Source organism: Neomonachus schauinslandi, chromosome 13, assembly GCF_002201575.2.
Source record: "Neomonachus schauinslandi chromosome 13, ASM220157v2, whole genome shotgun sequence".
NCBI classification, from domain to species: domain Eukaryota; kingdom Metazoa; phylum Chordata; class Mammalia; order Carnivora; family Phocidae; genus Neomonachus; species Neomonachus schauinslandi.
The window spans coordinates 58333157-58354736 of NC_058415.1; the positions used below are offsets into that span (position 1 = coordinate 58333157).

The following is a 21580-nucleotide window of genomic DNA, read 5'->3' on the forward strand; positions in this document are numbered from 1 at the left end:
CAAAGGCCAGGCAGGGAAGGCTGCTTTAAGTCAAGCCACTTCCGCCTCCCTCGGGCTTTGCTGGGCTCACCATCCTCACAGCCGCCGCGGCCCGAGTCACGAGTTTTCCTCGGGGACCCGCCCCTCCTCCTGCTGATTGGGTAGTTCTTGAACCATCGCTGTCCTCTGATTGGTTGTTATCCCTTCGGCTCTCAAACACCGCCTACACCAACCGGATATAGGGGCAGGGTTTCCGCTTCCGTCTTCTCTCTCCAGCTTGTCGTCGGATCGCGGTCGCCGCCACAGCAGCCGCTGCGGGGCGCGGTGTTGGTGGGTCGGTTGGCGTGTCGCTCAACGTCGGTGTCCGTGCCGTTGAACTGCCCGCCATGGCTGAACTAGATCCGTTCGGCCCTCCTGCCGGCGCTCCCGGCGGCCCCGCGCTAGGGAACGGGGTGGCCGGTGCCGGCGAAGAAGACCCGGCCGCGGCCTTCTTGGCGCAGCAAGAGAGCGAGATTGCGGGCATCGAGAACGACGAGGCCTTCGCCATCCTGGACGGCGGTGCCCCAGGGCCCCAGCCGCACGGCGAGCCGCCAGGGGGTCTGGGTGAGAGTGCGGCGGCGTTTGGGGCGGGAGGGCTTGTATAGAAACTCGGCCCAGAGTGGGTCTGAGGGCTCTGTGTCGCTCTTGTTTCTTGCTGAACCGGGAGGTTAAGGAAGAGTGCAAGGAGAAAACGAGACCCCGGCCCAGTCATAGCAGAAGCCTAGGTTCGGGGAGCCTACTCAGTGGTATGAGTATGTTTGAGTGCTCCCGTACGGGGCAGAGCGAGGAAGCAAAGAAAATAGGGTGACAGGCCGAAGAGCTCGAAGAAGCCCGTTCAGTCCAGGAACTTTTCATTGAGCACTGGCTGTGTTTGAGCCTGGCCTCTCAAACACAGCCGCATTGGCGCAGTTTGGCCAGACTTAAAGGCAAGCCTAAGCCCGGCACAGAACCAGTTATTAGGAAAGGAGGGCAGAAAAAAATGAGAATACTAGTATCATTTTTGAGATGTATACAAACAAAAACGGCAATGCAATTCAGTATTTAAGCACTTCAGGTGTACGGAATGTTGGATTATGGGGAGGAAAAGAGGCGTGGATAGGGAACTCAAGGAGGGTGTTCTAACCCTGGAGGAAGAAACTCCAGCCAAAGAAGGCTAAGAGTTTTATCATCTGTCGAACGGATTATGGCCGGGATTTCTGGAGCTCTGTTTCCTCTAGGAACAGCTTTGGTAGGCAGTGTTGCCTAAGCAGAATTTAAGATTAGCCTGAACTAGTCTTCCAAAAGGTGAATAGAGAATGTAGGGTGGCCTTTTCCCAGCCAAACTCAAGCAGAGACAAAAAATGAGCAGTAGGATGCCAGTTTGACCTCTGAATGCCTTACCTGTGTGTGATGCTTTGAATTACAGTGGGAGGAAAAGTTGGGTGAAAAAGACCTATTCAGTAGAATGAGGAAGTAGGAAATTAGCTGGAAGAAATGAGACCTGGGTTTTCATTTACTTAAAAAAAAAAATTCTAATTAAAGGAGAACAGGGCACTGGTGCGGCAGATAGGAGTGTTTGTACTACTCTAACCTCAAACCTTAAGGAGCCAGGCAGATAACATAAATGAGAGAAACCTGCTGGGAATGAGACACTACGGAGTGTTGGAAACTGAGGGGTTTTTTTTAATTATTATTTTTAAAGGTTTTATTTATTTGAGAGAGAGAGAGAGCACAAGAGGGGGGAGCAGGAGAGGGAGAAGCAGACTCCCTGCTGAGCAGGGAGCCCGATGCGGGACTCGATCCAGGGACTCCAGGATCATGACCTCAGCCGAAGGCAGTCGCTTGACCAACTGAGCCACCCAGGCGCCCTGGAGACTGAGGTTTTGGTGCACTAGAGTTGTCCTCTATGAAAGCATTCAGATTCAGAAATCTCAAATTATTGTGCCAGCCAGGCGGAGCCATTTTTTGAGTAGGGGTAGGGAGACTGCTCGTTTGCAGCCTCTGAGTTTTTATCCTGTACCATATTACCTCCTAAGCAAATTAGCCCTCCAATAAGAGTTTACACGAGAACATATGATACACCTGAAAAATGTGAATTACAGCAAGCAGGTTGGACGGAACCGGGTTGTGGCTGGGAGATGAAGTTGGCTTTAAGTCAATAGGGTTTTGTTGTTGGGTGGTGTTTATTAACATTTGACTGAGAATCATAAAATTTACTTCTTAGATCTTAGTTTACTTCCCTCATTTAATATAAGAAAACTTATGAGTCCTGCAGAGAAATGACTTGCTTAAGAAAAAAAGGGCAAGTTCTTAGCTATGCCCCCAGTTTCCCTACCCGTAGACTGTACCATATGCCATTGCAGTTGTTTCCGCAGGGGTATCACGGGACAAGAGATTGTCATTTCTGAAAGGCAGTGTGGCTGCCTTGGGTAGGACAGAGTTGGGAGAAGCAGGACCCATAATTAGAAAACTCCTGATTCAAGGACAATGTCACTCTTGCTTACAGTTGTATCCCTAGTGCCTAGCAGGGTGTCTGGCACATAGTAGATAGAAAGGTATGAACAAAAATACTAGGTCCAAGAGTCCTGTAGAGAAATGACAAATCTTGATGATGAGCAGTTTGGAGAGGTAAAAGGGAGAGGGTAGAGTTGGATACACAGGTCCCTTGTGCATTAAGCTTTCAGCAAAGGGAAGGAAGGGATCACTGCTGACTTAGTTTCTAGGAAGGACTTTCTTAGTGAACTAAGCATTTAGTGATTTAAAGCCAGACCTCTGACAATGTAATTGAGGTTGGCAGTAGTGCAGTGGTCAGCACTTCCTTTGGGGATTAGAGAACTAGTTGGACACTTTCCTTTCTTCCCTTGAAAAGAGGCACTCTAGTGGTTGAGATTCTGTGTGTCCTAGACTGCTTGAGTGTAAGTTTAACTTTGTGGTCTCAGGCAGCTTAGGTCAGCGCCACTGCCCTGCCTTAGATTTTTCACCAGTACAAGGTACAGATACATACCACATAGGGTTACTGGGATTACATTAGCACCTGTAATGTACTAATGTATTACACACAGTACTTGGTATATTACTGCCGCGGTACCTGGCTATACTCTTATTCCTTGGGAGTAGGAAGAGAGAGGCATTACAAAGCCTATAGGCCTTGGGGTGTGCTGAGGAAACAGATTTTGTGGGTTTTTTTGTTTTTTTTTGGTTTTTTTTTAAATTAATTAATTACTTTTTTTTAAAAGATTTTATTTATTTATTTGAGAGAGAGAATGAGATAGAGAGCATGAGAGGGGGGAGGGTCAGAGAGAGAGGCAGACTCCCTGCTGAGCAGGGAGCCCGACGTGGGACTCGATCCCGGGACTCCAGGATCATGACCTGAGCCGAAGGCAGTCGCTTAACCAACTGAGCCACCCAGGCGCCCAGGAAACAGATTTTGGGAGAGAGCCCTGTATCTGATACGTTACTATACAGAGATTCATCGGCAGGAGACTCTAACAGATGGAGGAGTAACCTTGGGGAAAACTCCCCATGAAGGATGGGAGCAGGCAAAAACCGGAGGGCCCGAGCCTTGGAGGACTCCTTCAGTTGTAAGGAGATCTGGAGAAGAGAGGTAAGTTTAAAGGTAGGAGGTAACCAGCTGAGTGAAGTGGCTCAGATATTGAGGAAGAGCAAGTAGTCAGGAAAGAGGCCGCTCTAGTCTAGAGCTGTTGTAAAGCCCTCAATTATGAGGGCCGAGGAGGTTGGAGAAAGGGGTGAGTAAGGAGCTACGGAGAGAGTATGGCAGTGAGGCACTGGTTGTTGTTTCTGACAAGTCTTTCCTTGGAGGAAGAGAGGCACGTGAATTAAGGGAAAGCCTTCTGGAGGAGGAGAGTAACTTTCTTGGTAGCAGTGGTGGGGAAAAGTTCAGGGAAATTTCGTGCTTGACAATTAGTACTGTATGCTTGCCACATGCCGGTTCTCTGTAGCTGCAGATTCACGCCGTACCTGCAGGCTAAGTAGTGGCATCCTGTTTCAGATAAGAAAGCATCATGGAAGTTAAGGAGTGTTCCTAAGGTAGCAAGCTAATACACGTCTCCACTGGAATTCATCAAACCCACGTCTGCTTGACTTCCAGTGGATGGGCACCATGGCAAGTCGAAGGTGGGTTTGGGACAAAATTTCTTCTCTGGAAACTTACTCTGGCCCTTGTTTCTCTCTGGAGTTCCTGCGATGCCCTAGAAAGTTTCCTTCTGGAGCATCAGGTTGCTTAGCTTAGTTGTCTTAAGATGTCTTTCTGTATGTTTTGTAGCAACAGGCAGGTCTTTGACTTGGGCCAGTTGAATGTCAGTACAGTAACTAGTAAGAGCTCAAAGCACTTGCCAGTGGGTTTGGATGAGTCTTTGGTCCTAAAGGACAGGCAGCATGTGACTTAGGAGGAGGTATGGGATGAAAATTGCTTCTAGTTTTGTGTATGGTGTAGTGATCAAAGGCTCTCCTATTGGGAATGGCCCTGGGCTGGAATATATTAACTGGATAGTTGGTGTGTTAAATGTAATATATTAACCAGAATTTAGGCCTAGGCCTGGCCATGCTAACCATTGTAAGTTCTAGGAGTCAAAATTATCTCATTCTTTTCTATCTTACATAAAAATAAATTCCAGGTGGATTAAAGAGAGGCATTTTTGTTTTTTTTAGTACCAGAAGAAACCATATAATGACAATGGGGGAGGGGCGCTTGGGTGGCTCAGTTGTTAAGCGTTTGTCTTCGGCTCAGGTCATGATCCCAAGGTCCTGGGATGGAGCCCCGCATCGGGCTCCCTGCTCCGCGGGAAGCCTGCTTCTCCCTCTCCCACTCCCCCTGCTTGTGTTCCCTCTCTCACTGTGTCTATCAAATAAGTAAAATCTTTAAAAAAAAAACGGGGGAATATTTGTAATATGAGAGGACAAATAATAATACAAAGTGAATAGAGATCAAAAGATAGCAGAAAAATGGGCAAAACTCAGACAATTCAGTAAAGAAGAAAATCAAACGTCAGCTACATGATTACCTCACAAGAAAAGAGATTGGCAGGACAAAGCTACCTAAGTTTTTTCCCTGCTGTCAACTTAGCAAAAATTTAAAAACCTAAAACTCCATCTTTAGTATCACTAAGAGTCTGAGAAATGGGGCGGTCATGTGCTGCTGGTAGTAATATAAATGAGACACTAAAAGGGGGCAAATGGTCACTATTTAGAAGTTTTTAAAATGTATATCCTGTGACCCAAGAATCTCTATCTTGAAGGTCGGCTGCTGGAGGGTCTTCAGGGTGACCAGCATGGTGTCACCGCACCGGGCAGCTCCGGGTGCTGCCCGCCGGGCATGGTCTGTGCTAGTGGTTCTAGATGAAGGGATTTCTTACTGAGGAGCAACTGAATATGCCCCCCCAAATACTTGTATTAGTTTTTGAGCACTAGGTGCATCTCTTCTGTCATCTTCCCTATCCCACCCCATGCAATAAGTTTGAAAAAAAAGAAATTGGACAAATAAGTAGTTTGAAAAAAAAAATTTGGACAAAATAATGGAAGTCCTACATGGTAGGTAGTAAATATGGGTCAGCCAACAAATCCAGAGTTAAGAATGTGTAGGCAGAAGCTAAAAATGGTGCCTTTGTCAAGGCTTTCGAAAGGATGGCAGGCGGCCCTGTGCAGACTGCCTCTTCGTGATGGCTTGTGGGGCAGGGCAGGGCTTAGGATGCATACTTACTGGGCAGCTGAATTACTGAGACACTGAATGGGTTAAAAAAGGGGGGGGGGGCGCCTGGGGTTCTTGCAGATAGACCAGAGCGTGCTGGATGTGAAGGCTGCCCTCCTCTCAAGCAGGCCCAAGATTGCCAGATTTTCTGTCTGCTTACCCTTGCCCCAAAACCTAGACGTCCTGAATTCGTGAAATTTTCTGACTTAATAGTGTTTTAAATATGTTCAGCCTGTGGACCACCATTTTATGCTATATGGATTGATGGTCTCTAGGTCTTAACTTAAAAAAGATCGTTTCCACATTTTTCAAATGGACTTTCTCATTTAGCTCATGAGTGAATTGTGCCAGTAAGACTGGATCGTACACCACACTTTGAGTTTTTTGTAACTTGTATCCTTGAAAATACTGACTTAATTTGGTATGCCCAGATCTTACTATCCCAGACTAGTTCCAGGGGTCTAGAGGAATTAGCTCAGGAAGTCTCAACTGTAGACCCTTAGGTCTACAGGCACAGGATGGAGAGTCCTGACCCCCAAGAAAGCACCTTGGTTTGAACATGAAGCTGCATGTCCTTGGCTCACTGAATGATTCCAGGCCCCACTCTGCCTTCTCCAGAACTTTCATGGAGAAACACTGTTGCTCTATGAGACTCTTCTGCCAGGCATCCATGTGTTCTCTCTCTAGGGCAAAAGATCAAAAAGCTTTTGAACTGGGGATTTGGTACAGATTTTTCCATTTTGGTGAAGTAATTTGTGTATAAGCACATCTTGGTTTCATTAAACAGGAAGTCCTTCGTTGCTCTGTCTGGTGCATAGCACAGGGATAGCATTAGTATAATTTACAGTACCTGTATTAGACTTAGTAACGCTTTGGCCGGCATTTGACTAGTCCTGACTGACCGACTGAAATTTTATGTCTTGCAGATGCCGTAGATGGAGTGATGAATGGCGAGTACTACCAGGTACAGAATACTCTGATTATGTTAAAAGACAGTGGCTGAGTCTTCCTTTCCTGTGATTTGAATTGATTGACCTAGAAAGGACCCCACTCCTTTGACTTGCCTAGATGTATTAGTACTGGGTATGTTACCTGCTAAAATGGAAGGATTTGAAGAGAAGTAACATTGATCATTCCTTTAAAACGTTACTGACCTGGCCCTAGTATTACTGACTTTACTCTCAAGAAATGAGCTTTCACGGTGGTGATGATAGCAGTGGCTAATTTAAACACTGTGTGCCATGCACTATCAGGCACTGTTTATGTTTACTCTTTAATTCTCTCAACAACCTGGGGGACCTGTACTATTATTCCTGTTTTACAAATGAAGAAACTGAGGCACAAAGTAGGCTAAAAGTAACAAAGTATGGTATGCGGTGGGGCCAGCATTTGAACCTTTGAGATTGTCTTGGGGCGGGGCGGGGGGGGGTTGGAATTTGTGGTGACTGCCATTATTTTCCCTCTGTATCACTAGGCGTTGAGTTGCCAGCCCAACTCAGATTAGCTTAAACACGAAAGTCTTCCCAGTTTATATAATTGAAGTGTCCTTCGACCAGGACTCTGACTCAGTTCCCCTAGGACTTTGGCTCTGCTTGCTAAGTGTGCATTTTTGTGCTCAAGCTTTTTTCTTGGTGGTCAAATGACTACAGCACTTCCAGGCTTCTCGTGTGCCTGTCATGTTATCTAGAACAAGATGGGGGTTTTTCCTCTTCTCCCAACCACCCAAGAAAAATCTTGCATTTCCTTCTGGACCAACTGGAAGTAGTCACTACAGCCTGGGGAAATAGCATGATGCTTTGCTTATGCCTGGGTTTCTGCCCATCCCTCAACCAGTTCACTGGCAGGAAGGATGTTAGTCTGATTGGTTTAAACCAAGGATGGACTAACTTTCGTAAAGTACCAGATAGTAAACATTTTAAGCTTTGTCATAACTGTGTCAAACTACTTTTTTTTTTTTTTTTTTTTTTAAATTCATTTGAGACACAGAGATAGAGCATGAGCAGGGGGAGAAGCAGACTCCCTGCAGAGCAGGGAGCCCGACGCGGGGCTTGATCCCAGGACCCTGGGATCATGACCTGAGCCGAAGGCACATGCTTAACTATCTGAGCCACCCAGGCGCCCTGTTTTGTGTGTGTGTGTGTGTGTGTATGTGTCAAACTACTCTTGCTGTGATGTGAAAGCATCCACAGACAGTACATGAATGAATGCACCTGGCTGTGTTCCAGTAGAATTTAATTACAAAAACAGGCAGCTGGCCTGGACTCTAGTTTCCAGTGCCTGGTTTAGAGTTTAGCCCTTAGAGTGAGACAGAATGGGGTTCAGAACCTGGCTCTACTTCTTACTAGCTGTGAATTGGACATGTCATTTCTCTGTGCCTCAGGTTAGTCCTCTATCAAATGTGAAATGAGAATCAAAACTTTGCAAGTTGCGTGGGAGATAAATTTTATGTGCCTGACACATGGAAAGTGTCAATAAGTTAGTTACTAATACTTTCAGTAATTCGGGTGCCTGGGTGGCTCAGTTGGTTAAGCGACTGCCTTCGGCTCAGGTCATGGTCCTGGAGTCCCAGGATCGAGTCCCACATCGGGCTCCCTGCTCAGCAGGGAGTCTGCTTCTCCCTCTGACCCTCCTCCCTCTCCTGCTCTCTGTCTCTCATTCTCTCTCTTTCAAATAAATAAATAAAATCTTTAAAAAAAAATAAAGAAAGAAAGAAATATTTAAAAAAAAAATACTTTCAGTAATTCTTCCATCTTTTTATAGTCTGATTAGGTGAACCTGGAATTTATTCCCTAGTTCAGCAGGTGAAAAATTTTCTAAAGATTAAATTCTAGTTGAGTTTTATCAGTTTATTAGCTGTCAGACCTTACCCACTATGAAGAATCTGCCCCGCGCTACGCCCCCCCACTTGTGACTCCTATTTGCTTGCCTTTTTATTCTTTTCCTTGGTGTGACTAGTGACTGCATGTTTTCTTTTGGACTCCTTTTTACCCAGAATTCACCTATTTTGGTTAGGTGGTATCAAGTGCTCTTTTTCCTGCATTATGTAATAGCATTTAGAAGTTTTAGGTTCTAGGCCTTGCTGTGCAGTGTATTTACCTTTGTACTTTGAAGATCCCACATAAGCTGTGTGTCAAGTGAGGAAACTAAAACCATTAACACTGTTTCCTAGTCAGCCCATGACCCACCTCCCCTGCTTTCCTCTCTCCCACTTCTGTCCCAGTTATTAACAGGCAGGCTAACAACTACTCTGCCTCCCTTGTGGATTGTAAGGATTAGGTGCAGTAATGTTGAGAGCTCCCTATGAGCATGTAAGGTTGTGTTGTTGCTTTTAAGGTAATCCTTTAACATGTTAAAGCGGCCGTCAGTACATAACCAGGGGTGTTCTACCGTGTATGAAGCGCATTTCAGGAAGGCGTGTTTGGTACTGATAGAACACAATTGTTTTTTGTGTTAAGGAGAGTAATGGTCCAACAGACAGTTACGCAGCTATTTCACAAGTGGATCGATTGCAATCAGAGCCTGAAAGTATCCGTAAATGGAGAGAAGAGCAAACGGAACGCTTGGAAGCCCTTGGTAAGGAATCTTTTTCTGTCTTTGGGTGTCTTGTTTTCAGTGGAATAGTTGACCTTGACTCTTAGCTCTTTTTAACTGGAATTAGCCCTAATGTCCTTGTCTAGTATTTGGGAAGATCTCTTCCTCAGCCTGAGGGGTCACAAGGCCACCCACAGGGAGATGCTTAATTACAGGCCATTTTGTGAGGAATAGGGCAGCTCAGAGAGCCACCACCAAGTGCATCCTCTCAGGAAGAGCAGAGCAGAGGAGAGTCCTGAGCTTGCAGCGAAGAAAGAGTAGGTTCAAGGCCCAGCCTTAACTCTTCCCAGCTGTGGGCACTTGGTGGTTCAAACCTCGTAGAGTTTGTTTCTTTGTCTGTGGGGTAAGATCAGTGTTACCAACTCCAGGGTTCATCTGAGGTGGTGTTTATGAGAGTGTTGTGTAAACTTGAAGGTCTCCGGGTAAGAGACTTCAAAGTCCATTTATCGTTTCTAGGCTGAATTTAAGGTAACGCTTTAAGAAGAAAATGTGAAGTATGTTAGGAAACATGTACAATTTGATTTTCCTACTCTAATATCCCTGTAAGCTAAGTTTGTATGTTTTTGTGAGGAAAGTGAGACTCCTCGAACAAGTTTTTGAATCACACAGCTAAGAAGCAGTAGCGTCAGAACTCAGCTTACGTCCACCCTGCTTCATAGCCCGTACCCCTCCATCCATCAGCCACCGTGCATGTCATGTACGCCATCCCGCCGAGATCAGTGCCAGCTGGCCTGGCTTGGCCTTTGGTAAAGAACTGTGTACATGGGCTGTTGCTTTTGGTCAAGATCAGGAGACTTGGTATCTGTATGTAGGTGGGTTGCAGAGGTATGGCACCGTGTGGAGATAAAGCCATGGGGTATTCTTTCCTCAGCTTTTTATTAAAATTTCAGACACGGGTGCCTGGCTGGCTCAGTTGGTAGAGCGTGCAACTCTTGATCTTGGGGTTGTGAGTTCAAGCCCCACATTGGGTGTAGAGATTACTTAATAAAACTTGAAATAAAATTTCAAACGAAATAGTTAAGAGTAAAATGAACTTGTGTGCACCCCCTTAGGTTCAGTGATTAACATTTTGCCATATTGGGTTATCTTTATGTAAATGAAGCATGTATGTATGTACATGTTTTATACACACACATTTCTCATCCACTTTCAGATCCTCTCTTTCATGCTTACATATTTTATTGTATATCTGGAAATAACGATGTTCTTCTGTGTACCAACGATGTCAGCATTATTAGTCCTTCATGGGAACCACTGAATTAGTAAAAACTGACTCCTTGTTTTTCAGATAGCGTTAACTGACACCTACAAGTAGGACCCAGTTAGTGCCAAATCGGTTCTCTTTCCAGCCCAGTTTATATGGCTCTCAGAACAAAGGGCACACTTCTGTTTGACCCTTTATGGCACTCTCCACTAGCATTTCTTGGATGCAAGTATCACAGATCTGTGCTGTCCCGTATGGTAGCCACTAGCCACGTGGGGCTCTTAAGCACTTGAAATGTGACTAGTATGACTGGGAAAGAATTTTTAATTTTAATAAGTAGCCACATGTGGCTAGGAGCTTCTGTACTGGATAGCGCAGCTTTACAAAGATGGAAACTGTCTTCATGAGATGCTGGTAGCTTTAGTCGTGGCTTGTTCCTTGTGTGTCTCTTCTGAGCGGGCGGAGGCAGGACTTCGCTGGTACTAGTATTTGTCAGGTTACAGAACCCAACTTTCATCTTTTCTCTTTACCCAAAGTTTAGCAAAGTTATCTTCTCCATGGAGACAATACACTTTGGTCATGTTGGTGTCTGGGAAAATTGCCCCCCCCCCCCCCCCTTTTCAGTGATCAGATTGGGCACTTTGGGAATATTCCATGAAGTGTTTTCTTACGATGCTTTTCTGAAGTCAAATATTTGGCTTTGCAATTGAATTAAATTGGTCTGTGAACTAGGTGTTTCTTCAGTTTCTTTTTTTCTTTGCAAAAACTGTGAGAAACCACAAGATGCTAAATATAGAGAACCAGTGTGCGTGGTTTTCAGCTTAGCTGGTGACTGCGTTCTCAGAGTTTTCTTTTCCATGGACAGTAAGAAGGACTGCCCAAGAAGATGGCTATCAGTGTGCCCTGCTCTCCAAGGGGACTCTTCAGCCTTCCCTCCCTCTTCTCATGCCCAGATGCAGATCATATTGTCGCTTGGATCTTTGTCCTACTGAGCTAAGCATTTAAGAACTCTAAATTACTTTTTTTTTTTTTAAGATTTTATTTGAGAGAGACCGAGATAGCACAAGCAGGGGGCATGGGGGAACAGCAGAGGGCGAGGGAGAAGCAGGCTTCCCGCTGAGTAGGGAGCCCGATGCAGGGCTCAATCCCAGGACCCTGGGATCATGACCTGAGCCGAAGGCACACGCTTAACCAACTGAGCTACCCAGATGTCCCAGAATTCTAAATTCTTATTGCCAGTGTCACTTTTTAAAAAAATCTGTAAAAGCAAGAAGACAATTTAAAGGGATGGTTTTATGCAGTAACTACAATCTGTGCAGATGGTTACAATTTTTATTCAGATTAATTTTTCAGAGAGAAATTTCTGTGCTATTTTATTCCTAGTATTAAAACTTTAAAAAAATCTTTACAAAGAAAGGAAATACTCTCCAGTCAAAAAGTAGTGTTTCAGAAGTGATTTCACCACTCTTGAAAAGGAGATTTTAACCTTAGTATTTTTCGGTTTCTTGTCCACATGCGCTGCCAGCCCACAGCATCTCCCGCCGCATCCTAGCGCCCTCCATTCCACTTCTACTTAATGCCACGGACACATACTAGAAGTCTGCTGTATAGACTTGACTCATCAGTGGAAATCTGAGTAAAAGAATTCTGAGTGGGGCGCCTGGGTGGCTCAGGTCATGATCTCAGGGTTGTGAGATTGAGCCCCATGTTGGGCTCCATGCTGGGCGTGAAGCCTCAAGACTCTCCCTCTCTCCCTTTGTGGGTCCCCCCCATCTCTCAAAAAAAAAATTGATAGGTCACCTTCTGATAAGTTAAATAACAGGGTAACAGGTTCTTTATAATCTGAAACTTTGGGGGAGTTTCTAGCTGCTAACAAGCTATTTCCAGTAGTTACAGACACAGCCTTCTGCAGGTTGTTACTGTAAGACGTTCTTGAAAAGGACCTAAAAATGCCCTAAAGTGCTTCATTTCTTCCCTTCACTCGCCGCCACCGCCACTGCTTTCTACTCTTCCGGGATGCGAGCTAGTTACAGGTTGGGCTCTGGCTCTGCGCTGTCCGGACTCTTGTCTGGATCACTGGTGACCACCTTCTAGTCACATCTTGTGATTGTTTCTAGGTTTTCCTTTCCATCCCTCCCTTTGGAGGCAGCTTAATGAAGAAAGAATGTGTAAGCTTCAGAGTCAGACCTGGGTTTGAATCTTAGCTCTGCTACTTACTTTAGGAAAGGTTACTCAAACTTTCTGAGCTATAGTTTTTCTCAGTGCTGAACATGGGTCCAGAGTTTACCTTCTCGGGATTGTTGTAAAGATTAAAGGGAGAGGTCTATTACAAAACATCTGCCAGAGAGGATGCTTAAGAATGTGTTTCAGGTGAAATCTCAGGGTAACTTCACGTGTCACCTGCAGCGGTAGCTATGACCTGCATTTCTATCTCTTGCTATCTACTGACTTGGTCTTCTTAGCTAGTTGTCATATTTGAAAATCCAGTCTGGCAAACTTGCTAAGTTTGTTTTCTCTCTCATTCTAGAACCTTCTGGATAACTGCTAATGATTCTGCCACCCCACCTCAACCCCCTGCAGTCCTCTCCGTTAGAGCTTCTTTAGTTCTGTCCTAGCTCTGCCACAAACTCACTCTGCAGTCTAAGCAGGAATAGATGTTTTGTGGTCCCCCTCAACTTTTAACATCTATGTTCTGTTCCCTGGTTCCTGAATCCTCTCTACCTCTGGTAATTTTAACAATAGCTTTCTGCTTCATAGAAGTGCTTCTACCATGTTCAGTTAAGAGAGTGCCACCTTGTGTTTTACAAAACCATCGATTGGCAGAGTTGGGGTCTTACATTTTCTAAGAAGATTTTGTTCAAAGATTATCTAATATCAACGGTCCACCCTGAACTAATATTGGCAGCATAATTATTAAAGAATTCTCCTGGGCATCTGGGTAGCTCAGTCAGTGGAGCACCTGATTCTTGATTTTAGCCAGTGATCTCAGGGTCCTGGGATTGAGCCCCGAGTTGAGTTCCACACTCAGGGCAGAGTCTGCTTAAGACTTTCTCTCCCTCTGCCCCCCCCCAACCCCCCACTCTTGTGCATATGCGCTCTCTCAAATAAATCTTAAAAAAAAAAATCCTCTAACTGCTTTTTCCCTAGTTGGTGCCCCCGAAGGCTTTTATCTATGTATCCTCCTCTCCCCTACCCTGAAAAGAAACCCAAAACTGGTGAATCCACTAAGACGTCAGTGGACTGAGAGAGAATGTCAAACAACTGGGATCAGAGACTGGATGTACAAATAGGGAAATAGAACTTTTTCTTCCCTCCTGATTATTATCCCTCCAACACACACACATATACACACACACCGTAAGTTTAATAAGACCAAAAGACATTGATGGAGCAAACTTCAGTTTGTGTTTTGCTTCATTTGTGTTTCTTTTCCTTCCCTTCAAAGATGCCAATTCTCGGAAGCAAGAAGCAGAGTGGAAAGAAAAAGCAATAAAGGAGCTAGAAGAGTGGTATGCGAGGCAGGATGAGCAGCTACAGAAAACAAAAGCAAACAACAGGTCAGTCCCCGGGGCTGCTGGCACCGCTTGTTCTCCAAGGTTGAATCACATTCATTTCTGACGGCCAGAATAGTTCTGACATGTGCTGCCCGTTGTAGTATGAAGTGTCTCTGCAGGTTTTGGAAAAAGTACTTGAAACATAAAGGTTGCAAGTCTCTTGGGTCTTGGGAGCCTAATTCAGCCTGTCCTTTAGCCACCCCAGTTGTAGTGACTTTAGCTCTTCAGCGAAGAGTTTGGTTAATCTGTATTGCTTGTAATAGTATGAAACGGCAAAAGGGAAGGTTATTTCATGGATCAAATCCACATGTGGAAATGTAACCCTGAAATGAAGGGCCACTTTCATGAACATACCAGGATCTCAGTACTTTCGAGATGATTATAGACTTGGTCATGCTGCATCCCCTAAATACAACCCTGCCCTCTGAAAGCTGCTTTACAAAGGGGTCTGGTAGCAGGAACCGGGTGTGTAATTAGGTAGCCAAGGATGTTCCAACATGGTGACTTCAGAATTAAGGATTCTCTGGGTACTTCTGTGTCTAGGAAAAACCTGAGTTGACTTTTTTAAAATGCTCTTCAGAACAGACTCACTCACGGAAGGTGAAGTAGTTTTGGGGAGAAACCAAGTTCATTCTCCTACCCCCACTGACCGGCATCTGCGGTCTGGACTACTCCACGCTTAAAGTCCGCTTGGAAGTAGCTCAGAGAAAGGTAGAGGCAGTGCTCCTGGCCCTGATGGAGACCAGTGGCTCGCCTGCCCTGCTGGATTCAAAGCCCAACTCTCACTCCGTGGTCACTCCACTACCTCACTGGAAAGAAAGGCTAGACTGAGCCGGGGGTGTTTGTAATTTTCAGGGCAAAGAGCCATAGGTTCCTGCCCTCAGAGGCAGAAGTTGGTTTAAGTGCTCTTGCCTCTGGTAGCTCTTGGAAATGTGTCAGCGAAGAGGGAGTGGACTGCTTTGCCAGCCAGAGTGTGTTGTTCATTGGAGGGCAACGATAGCAGAAGAGATGGACTGTTCTGGGCGGTAGGCTTCAGCTACCGGTCTCTGGCTGGCCAGCCTGGGTTCTGTCAGCTGCCCCTCAGATGGCAGGCTGGAGCCTATGTCCGCTGGGGGACGTATTCTCCAATTCCAGGGGAAGCTCTGTAAGAAGTATGGTGGGGACTGCTCTCCACTCTTGGTGTCGAGTTGCTTGGGGGAGCATTTGCTACCAGGGCTTCTCCTGAGCTTGTGATCAGTTTCAAGTTCTGACAGATCCAGGCTGCTTTATTCTCTGCTCCTTCAAGATGACTGACCCCAGGTACAAGTTCAGATCTCTAAAGGGAGATGAGTGGGTGCTTTGTGCAAGCCCTGTGTGAGGCCCCCTTGATCCTAGCAAGTTGCCCATGAGTCATTCTGCCCTGAAGTACTTGGTAAAACCAGGCTGACCCTCCCTGTTCAGGATCCCTGATGGGTAAACAGGTTGACATATAGATTCTCAGACTTAAAAAATGCCTGTCAGGAATAGGCTTCTAATGCAGTTTTGCTAAACTGTATCCCTTCTGTAAAGAAAGGAGCTGTCTCTATACAGCATCCGTTGTCCTTGGAGCGAATAAGCACACCTGTTTTAAGGAGCTCAGTCTCCAAGGTTTAGTCTCTCCAGGCCTGGATTTAGGGCTTTGGTACCTTTCTTAGAACTGTGGAATGTTGAGTTGGATGGTCTCATAGATGAACCTCCCAAGTTCCAGACAGGGGAAGAGACTTACACTTGCCACTCACAGAGAATGCACAGCTTTTCCCAGACCAGGTCCCTTGCCTTGCAGAAACCTTGAGGCATAGGGCAGACTCCGTGTCAAACTAGTGGCACACTGGCCTTTGTCACCAGGGTTCCAGGAGAGAAGGGATGGTTTTGATGCTTTATCCCACTTAACTCTTCATGGGCTGGGGCAGGAGCCATTTAGAGCAACCGTGGGGGACTCCTTCCAATGGTACAGCCCCTCCCCTGGAGATTTTGACATTGCTGACCACTCCCCCTCCATGTTTGACTCTCTAAATGGCGTCCCATGGGACTAAAGGAGTAAGTCCTTTTATATATGTAAAAGAGCTGTCTATAGGTAAATAGTGAATCTCAGGAGAAAATAGAGTGCTCCTTTCAAGTATCGGTCTTCCTCTGGATGACTTGTGCAGCAGCTGGATGTTTAAGTGGCCTACAGAGCTAAGGCAGAGCAAGCAGTTTGAGAGAAGAGATGTGGTGGGGAGCAAAGGCTGTTACTATGAGTGTATCATCAGGCCTCCTGCCTTCTAGATGCCCTGACCTAAAACCTCAGGAGCACCTCTGTGCCGGGCATGGTGCTGGGCAGTGGGCGAATGACAGTCAGCGGATCTTGCCTTCATGGCATCTGTAGTCTGGTGTTCCTCTGCAGTTGGCATCTCCTTCCTTTTACCCCAACTCGGGGCCCAAATATTGCTGCACAAGAGCCGTGAATGATTAGTGACAGCCTGTTGGGGGGGGCGGGGGACACTCCATGGGAGCCAGTCAGAACAGTGTGGACCTGAGACCAACCCCAGACCATGTGCCCTTGCAAACCGTGACAGAAACATTACCCTTTTACAGGGAGCTCTGGTGCTTTTTATCTTTCAAGATTTATAAAAGTTTGGGGGAACCCCTGATTCTCTATGATGGCAAATATTTTTTCCATGCCCACTGGGCGCTATTTATGTGGGTCACTGCTTGAGCACCCTGTGGTCAGGCCCACGTTCCTCCTCCTCCCCCCGTTTCCCTCAGGCTTCCCTGAGGATTGCTGCTTTCAGGCCCCTCTGATGAGTGAAGAACAAAAAGCTAGAGGGGCCACCTATGGTGATCATGGTTTCCCATTTGCTCCATTTGTCTATACCTGGATGGGGCTATGCTGTCACTGACAGTTCCATAGTCTTGGGGCTAGCTGCAAAGGAGTGGAAGCCTGCCATTCAAACTTTTGTTGTCTTAGTGATGCCTTGGACCATAGTCATTCAACCTTTATTTTCTTTGAAATCGATTACATTTAGCCCTTTGTGTAAACTAAAAGGATTATGGGTTTACAAGCTGGCCTGCTTTTCCTTTCCCACCCACTCATTCTCTCCACAAACAACTATTTTCCTGCTGACTTAGAGTTACAATCAGGCTGTTCTTTTTGCTTTCTTTAAATTTCCACAAACCACCACCTATGTATAAACCAAAATGGTAAAGAAGGAAGGCTGTGAGTTTAAATAAAAAACTGAAATAAAATTACTAGAATTTCCCTTCAAATAAGGGAGCCTAGGTTAATAAGCAGGCATGATCATCCTTAAAAATGTCCCTTCTACTTCTCTGCCCCAAACCAGCCTGGCGAAGGACAGGGTAAAACTCCTGGAGGGAGGTTCCCTGCCCACCCACAGTGGTTGTGGTGGGCTGGCCGGGCCAATAAGGTCTAAGCCAGCCTGTCCCCTGGGTTGGAAACTCTTCCACCCAGCATGCCCCCCCGCTTTCCTTTTTGTCCCAGAGGCCTGCCATTTTGACCCATGTATGGTATGAGTTAGGGTTAAGTGAAGGTCTGGTTCCTGGGCTGCACCTTGTGACAGCAGTCCCGTCTGGCATGGACTGAGCAGACCAGCATCTTCAGGGACAGACAGGAAGCCAGAGCCAGGACTCTTGGCTGCAGTTCTTTGCACCAGACCACTTGCGTCCAGCAGCTTTTTCCTCTAAGGTGGGGATTTTGAAATGACCACATCTGTTCCCAGATGACTGAAAAGTGATCCTATTCAGTCAGGGCGGGGAAGCAGGAGTCGGATAATCCAAGACAGAAGTGGCTTTGGCGCGTAGCGTGATGCCTTGTGAGCCTGCCGGAGGCTGCAGGAAGGTGGCCTGGCTTCCTGAGCACCCGCCAGCTGGGGGGCAGCATTACTGTCCGGTGAAAAGAGCCAGGCAGGCTTGCTTGGGAGTTCTGCTGCCACCTGGGGTTGAGCAAGGGGCTTCCTGTCCAGGCCTCCTGTTACCTGTAAAGTGTCGATGAGAACACGGTGCCCTAGGTTGCTGGGGTTGAGGATTGGATCAAGTGGACGCAGTAGCTCTAAAAGGGCTTCCCTGGAAGTGGGTGCCGAGACCTGCTCGCCGTGGCAGGGATGACGCCAGGAAGGGTTTGGCAGGGCTCACCCGGGAGAATCCCCAGGGGTAGGCCCATGGGGAACCTTGCCTGCTGGAGTGTCCAGCGCTTGAATTGAAGCCTCCCTGGGTGAGCACCCAGCCTTGGGAGCAGCGCCCCAGAGCACAGTTGTGCCTCTATTATGGATTTGAGATGTTTCTGCTTCTCAATGTTCTCTCTTTTTTCCTGCCTGCTTGCCTGCCTTTTGGACCTCTTGCTGTCTAGGGTGGCAGATGAAGCTTTCTACAAACAACCCTTCGCTGACGTGATTGGTTATGTGTATGTTGCAAAACTAATTCTTTTTCCTGTTTTGATTCTTTTTGTTTAGAGTTAATGCTCCTGTTATGTCACAAGTTGTTCTGCTTTCTAAATTAGTTCAAACTGGCACTCTGGGGACTGCCTAAGAGTTAGAAGGTTGGGGATATGATCCATCGATTGTCGTGTAGAAGCGTGACTCCCTTTAACTCTGAGAGCCTTTTTTCCACATTTGGGGTTTTGGAGGGAAGGAAGTGGATTCCCTTTTAAAGTGTGGGTCATTTGTGACCTGGTTGGGGAAGGCTTTGGGACTGGGGTGGGCTGGTAAGCTGTTGCTGCCACCACTGCTGCCCCCTGCTTGGGAGCCAGGGTGGGGCAGCACTTTCTACATTTGGTTCTTTTGAAGAACATGTGGGGTTGGTTGCTTCTCCCTTGGGAGCAGAGGAGGTTGTCTCATGGGGGGTGGCAGGGAGGAATCCTGTGTTTCTCTATTGATGTGGGAAATTGCCCACTTTGGCACAAAGAAGCCCCAGCTTTTTAAGGTCGGGATAGCCAAAGCTGTCTGATAGGCCACGATGGCTTTTTCCCCCAAAGACTGCATCTTCTCTGGAAAAACACTGGACTCTTGTATTCAAAGCAGTATTGCCGGAGACGACTTGGAAACAATGCTTGCTGTTTCCTCAAAAATTAGGACTCCAATTTGATGTAAGGGAGATGAGGGTAGAAGGAAGGACCACAGGCGGGAAGGGTGGACGACAGGTTCATGTCTGTAGAGCATCTTATCTTTGGGCCTGTGACCTCAACATGTTCATCCCTTTAGAATACAGAGCGGGGTTTCCTGGGTCCCCAGATGCATTTGCAATGAGATTTGTGAAATGCTGGACTTACAGGTGCTGTTGGATTGATTTTTGCACATTCTCTCTGGAGTAGAACTGGAGACTGGAAAGGTCGAGTCTGGGTTTGCTGGGCAGCAGGGTGGCCCAGCAAAGCCAGCTGCACGTTCCCAGGTGTAGATGGAGTGGCAAGGGCATGTCTAGCTTACTGACCATCTGCATTGAGCTCATTCTCATTTTCTATATCTGACCTAAAGTTTCTCTCGTTTTTCTTCTCTTCACCTTTAAGCACAAACATAAACCATCCTTGCTACAGCCTAGAACAGTTAAGTAAACCTTTCTCACTGCCCCTGTGTGTGCCATGAAGTCGCAGTGTTGTAGTGGCTCGGGCTGCAGCAGTGTTTGCCACGGCCATCCTTGTGAGCGTGCCACCCCTCCGTCCCCACAGACCGGTCATCTCCATCGCTTTCGCTTCGCCCGTGATGCTTGTTGGAGTAGATGAATATAGTGTGTCTTTCCGCCTCCTTCTGCTGTCCTTTCAGGCTGTAGCTCCCACCAGTTCCCAGCTGGGGGTGGGCTGACCTTGATGGGAAAGAATGTTGGAGCAGCCTCCTACCCAAAAGCAGCTAACACTGATGGGCTCTTTAGCCATTGGGCACCCAGCCCTTCCAGAGCGTGCCCTGAGTGGCCCAAGGCACCTGGCTGGAGGGAAAATGGCCAACTTGCAGCTCAACTGGAGAATGTCCTAACAAACCCCTTCCAGAATGGCTTTAGTCTCTAGTGCCTGCTCGCATGGGAGCTGTGTCTTGAATTCCTTTTGATTTGCCCTGTTTCTCTACGGTCTTAGGAATAAATCCAGAGGCTATCGTGCAATGACCGGTGGGCTTTTGAGAAGCCTCTCAATTCGCTTGAACCTCAGTAGAGCCCACCATCAACTCCTGTGCACATTCCTGACCGGCCTGCTGCTTTGCTCCTGTTGCTGAAGGCAGTGCATAGCTAAGGACTTGCTTTTCTAACGCTCTGTATTGACAGAGACTGAGCCCTGAACCAAACACCTGTATTCCAACATTTTACACAGCGGTCCGGGCACCCTGTGCCTAGGAGAACTGGCCACAGGTCTGCTCCCGAGTCTGACCTGAGCCAGGGGCTGTTCCTCTTTGGAAAACCAGAACGCCAGGAAGTCAGGCATGAAGAGGCAGTCACTTCTGTCACAAGGCAGCCGCCAGGTAGCTCACGGGGGGGATTCTGCATTAAACCAACATACTGTGTTGTTGCTTCCAGGGCAGCAGAAGAAGCCTTTGTAAACGACATAGACGAGTCGTCCCCAGGCACTGAGTGGGAGCGGGTGGCCCGGCTGTGTGACTTTAACCCCAAGTCCAGCAAGCAGGCCAAAGACGTCTCCCGCATGCGCTCTGTTCTCATCTCCCTCAAGCAGGCCCCCTTGGTGCACTGAAGAGCCACGCTGTGGAAACACTACATCTGCAAGATCTTAATCCTACTCAGTGAAGCTCTTCACAGTAATTGGATTAATTATGTTGAGTTCTTTTGGACCAAACCTTTTTTGTCTTTAGAGTTGATCATTGTTTGTGATTGCATGTTTCCTTCAGCTCTGTTCTCCCCGGCAGCCAGAGAGGAGGGGGGGAAGCCTCCCAAAGGTAGCCTCAGCCTCTACTTTTGTGCATTATTCTGAGAATAAATTTGTTTCAAACAAACATGAAGCTTCATTACTGATTTCAAGACCTGCTGCAGCTTGGAGAGAGATTTTTAAGGGATGAAGAATTTCCTGTTACCATTTCTAGGACCACAGAGGCACGGCCACTGAGTGTCCACCCCTGCCTCGAACTCAGAGAGCTCCCAAGTTACAATTGATAGTAGGGTTCTGTGGAAGTTTCCATTTGAAAAAGGAAGTTCTGTGGCTAAAAATTAACCTCTCGTTGCCCAGCTGAGATAGAGCTGGGAATCCCCTCACCAGCCCAGACATTTTCTCCCAGCTGGCTCTTGCCACCGTCCCCTACTTCAAGGTCTTGGATAGTATTTTTCAACAGGGGTCTCTCTGGCTATATATTATTCCTTCAGATTCAGTCAGTAAACCTGAATCGGGGTGGCGTTACTGTGTGGCTAGTCCCATTACTCTGGGTTCCCACAGTACACATGGGGGTCTGTGCCAGCCCTAGCAACTCTGTTCCTATTTCACTTGTCAAATCCTTCAACTAGGCCTTACTAGCCAATACACTAAGCACATGTGGTTATTTAAATAAAAGTACATTTCTAGCCCTAGATTTCATCCGCTCAATGGCCACGGTTAGG

General features: G+C 46.8%; 1 protein-coding gene across 10 annotated transcripts; it reads left to right on the forward strand.

Annotated features, from left to right (window-relative positions):
* The first annotated feature begins 250 nt into the window (after positions 1 to 250).
* Positions 251 to 20984, forward strand: CLTA (clathrin light chain A). 10 transcript variants are annotated; one of them, XM_044920822.1, is made up of 7 exons: positions 251 to 582; positions 6628 to 6665; positions 9157 to 9274; positions 13942 to 14053; positions 18411 to 18464; positions 19563 to 19598; positions 20555 to 20984. In XM_044920822.1, the coding sequence occupies exons 1-7, from the start codon at positions 366 to 368 to the stop codon at positions 20724 to 20726; spliced, it is 747 nt and encodes a 248-aa protein (XP_044776757.1). In that variant the 5' UTR covers positions 251 to 365; the 3' UTR covers positions 20727 to 20984. The 10 variants fall into 10 exon arrangements, with proteins under 10 accessions (XP_044776757.1, XP_044776758.1, XP_044776759.1 ...); XM_044920823.1 differs by having other exon boundaries at positions 251 to 576; XM_044920824.1 differs by lacking the exon at positions 19563 to 19598.
* Positions 20985 to 21580: the final 596 nt, after the last annotated feature.

Excerpts from the sequence above, each read along its gene's own strand:
- CLTA (XM_044920822.1), top strand. The coding sequence starts at position 366 with ATGGCTGAACTAGATCCGTTCGGCCCTCCTGCCGGCGCTCCCGGCGGC. Across the intron at positions 6,666-9,156 it reads TGAATGGCGAGTACTACCAG|GAGAGTAATGGTCCAACAGA; the intron begins GTACAGAATACT and ends TTTTGTGTTAAG. Across the intron at positions 18,465-19,562 it reads GCTGACGTGATTGGTTATGT|CACAAACATAAACCATCCTT; the intron begins GTATGTTGCAAA and ends TTCACCTTTAAG.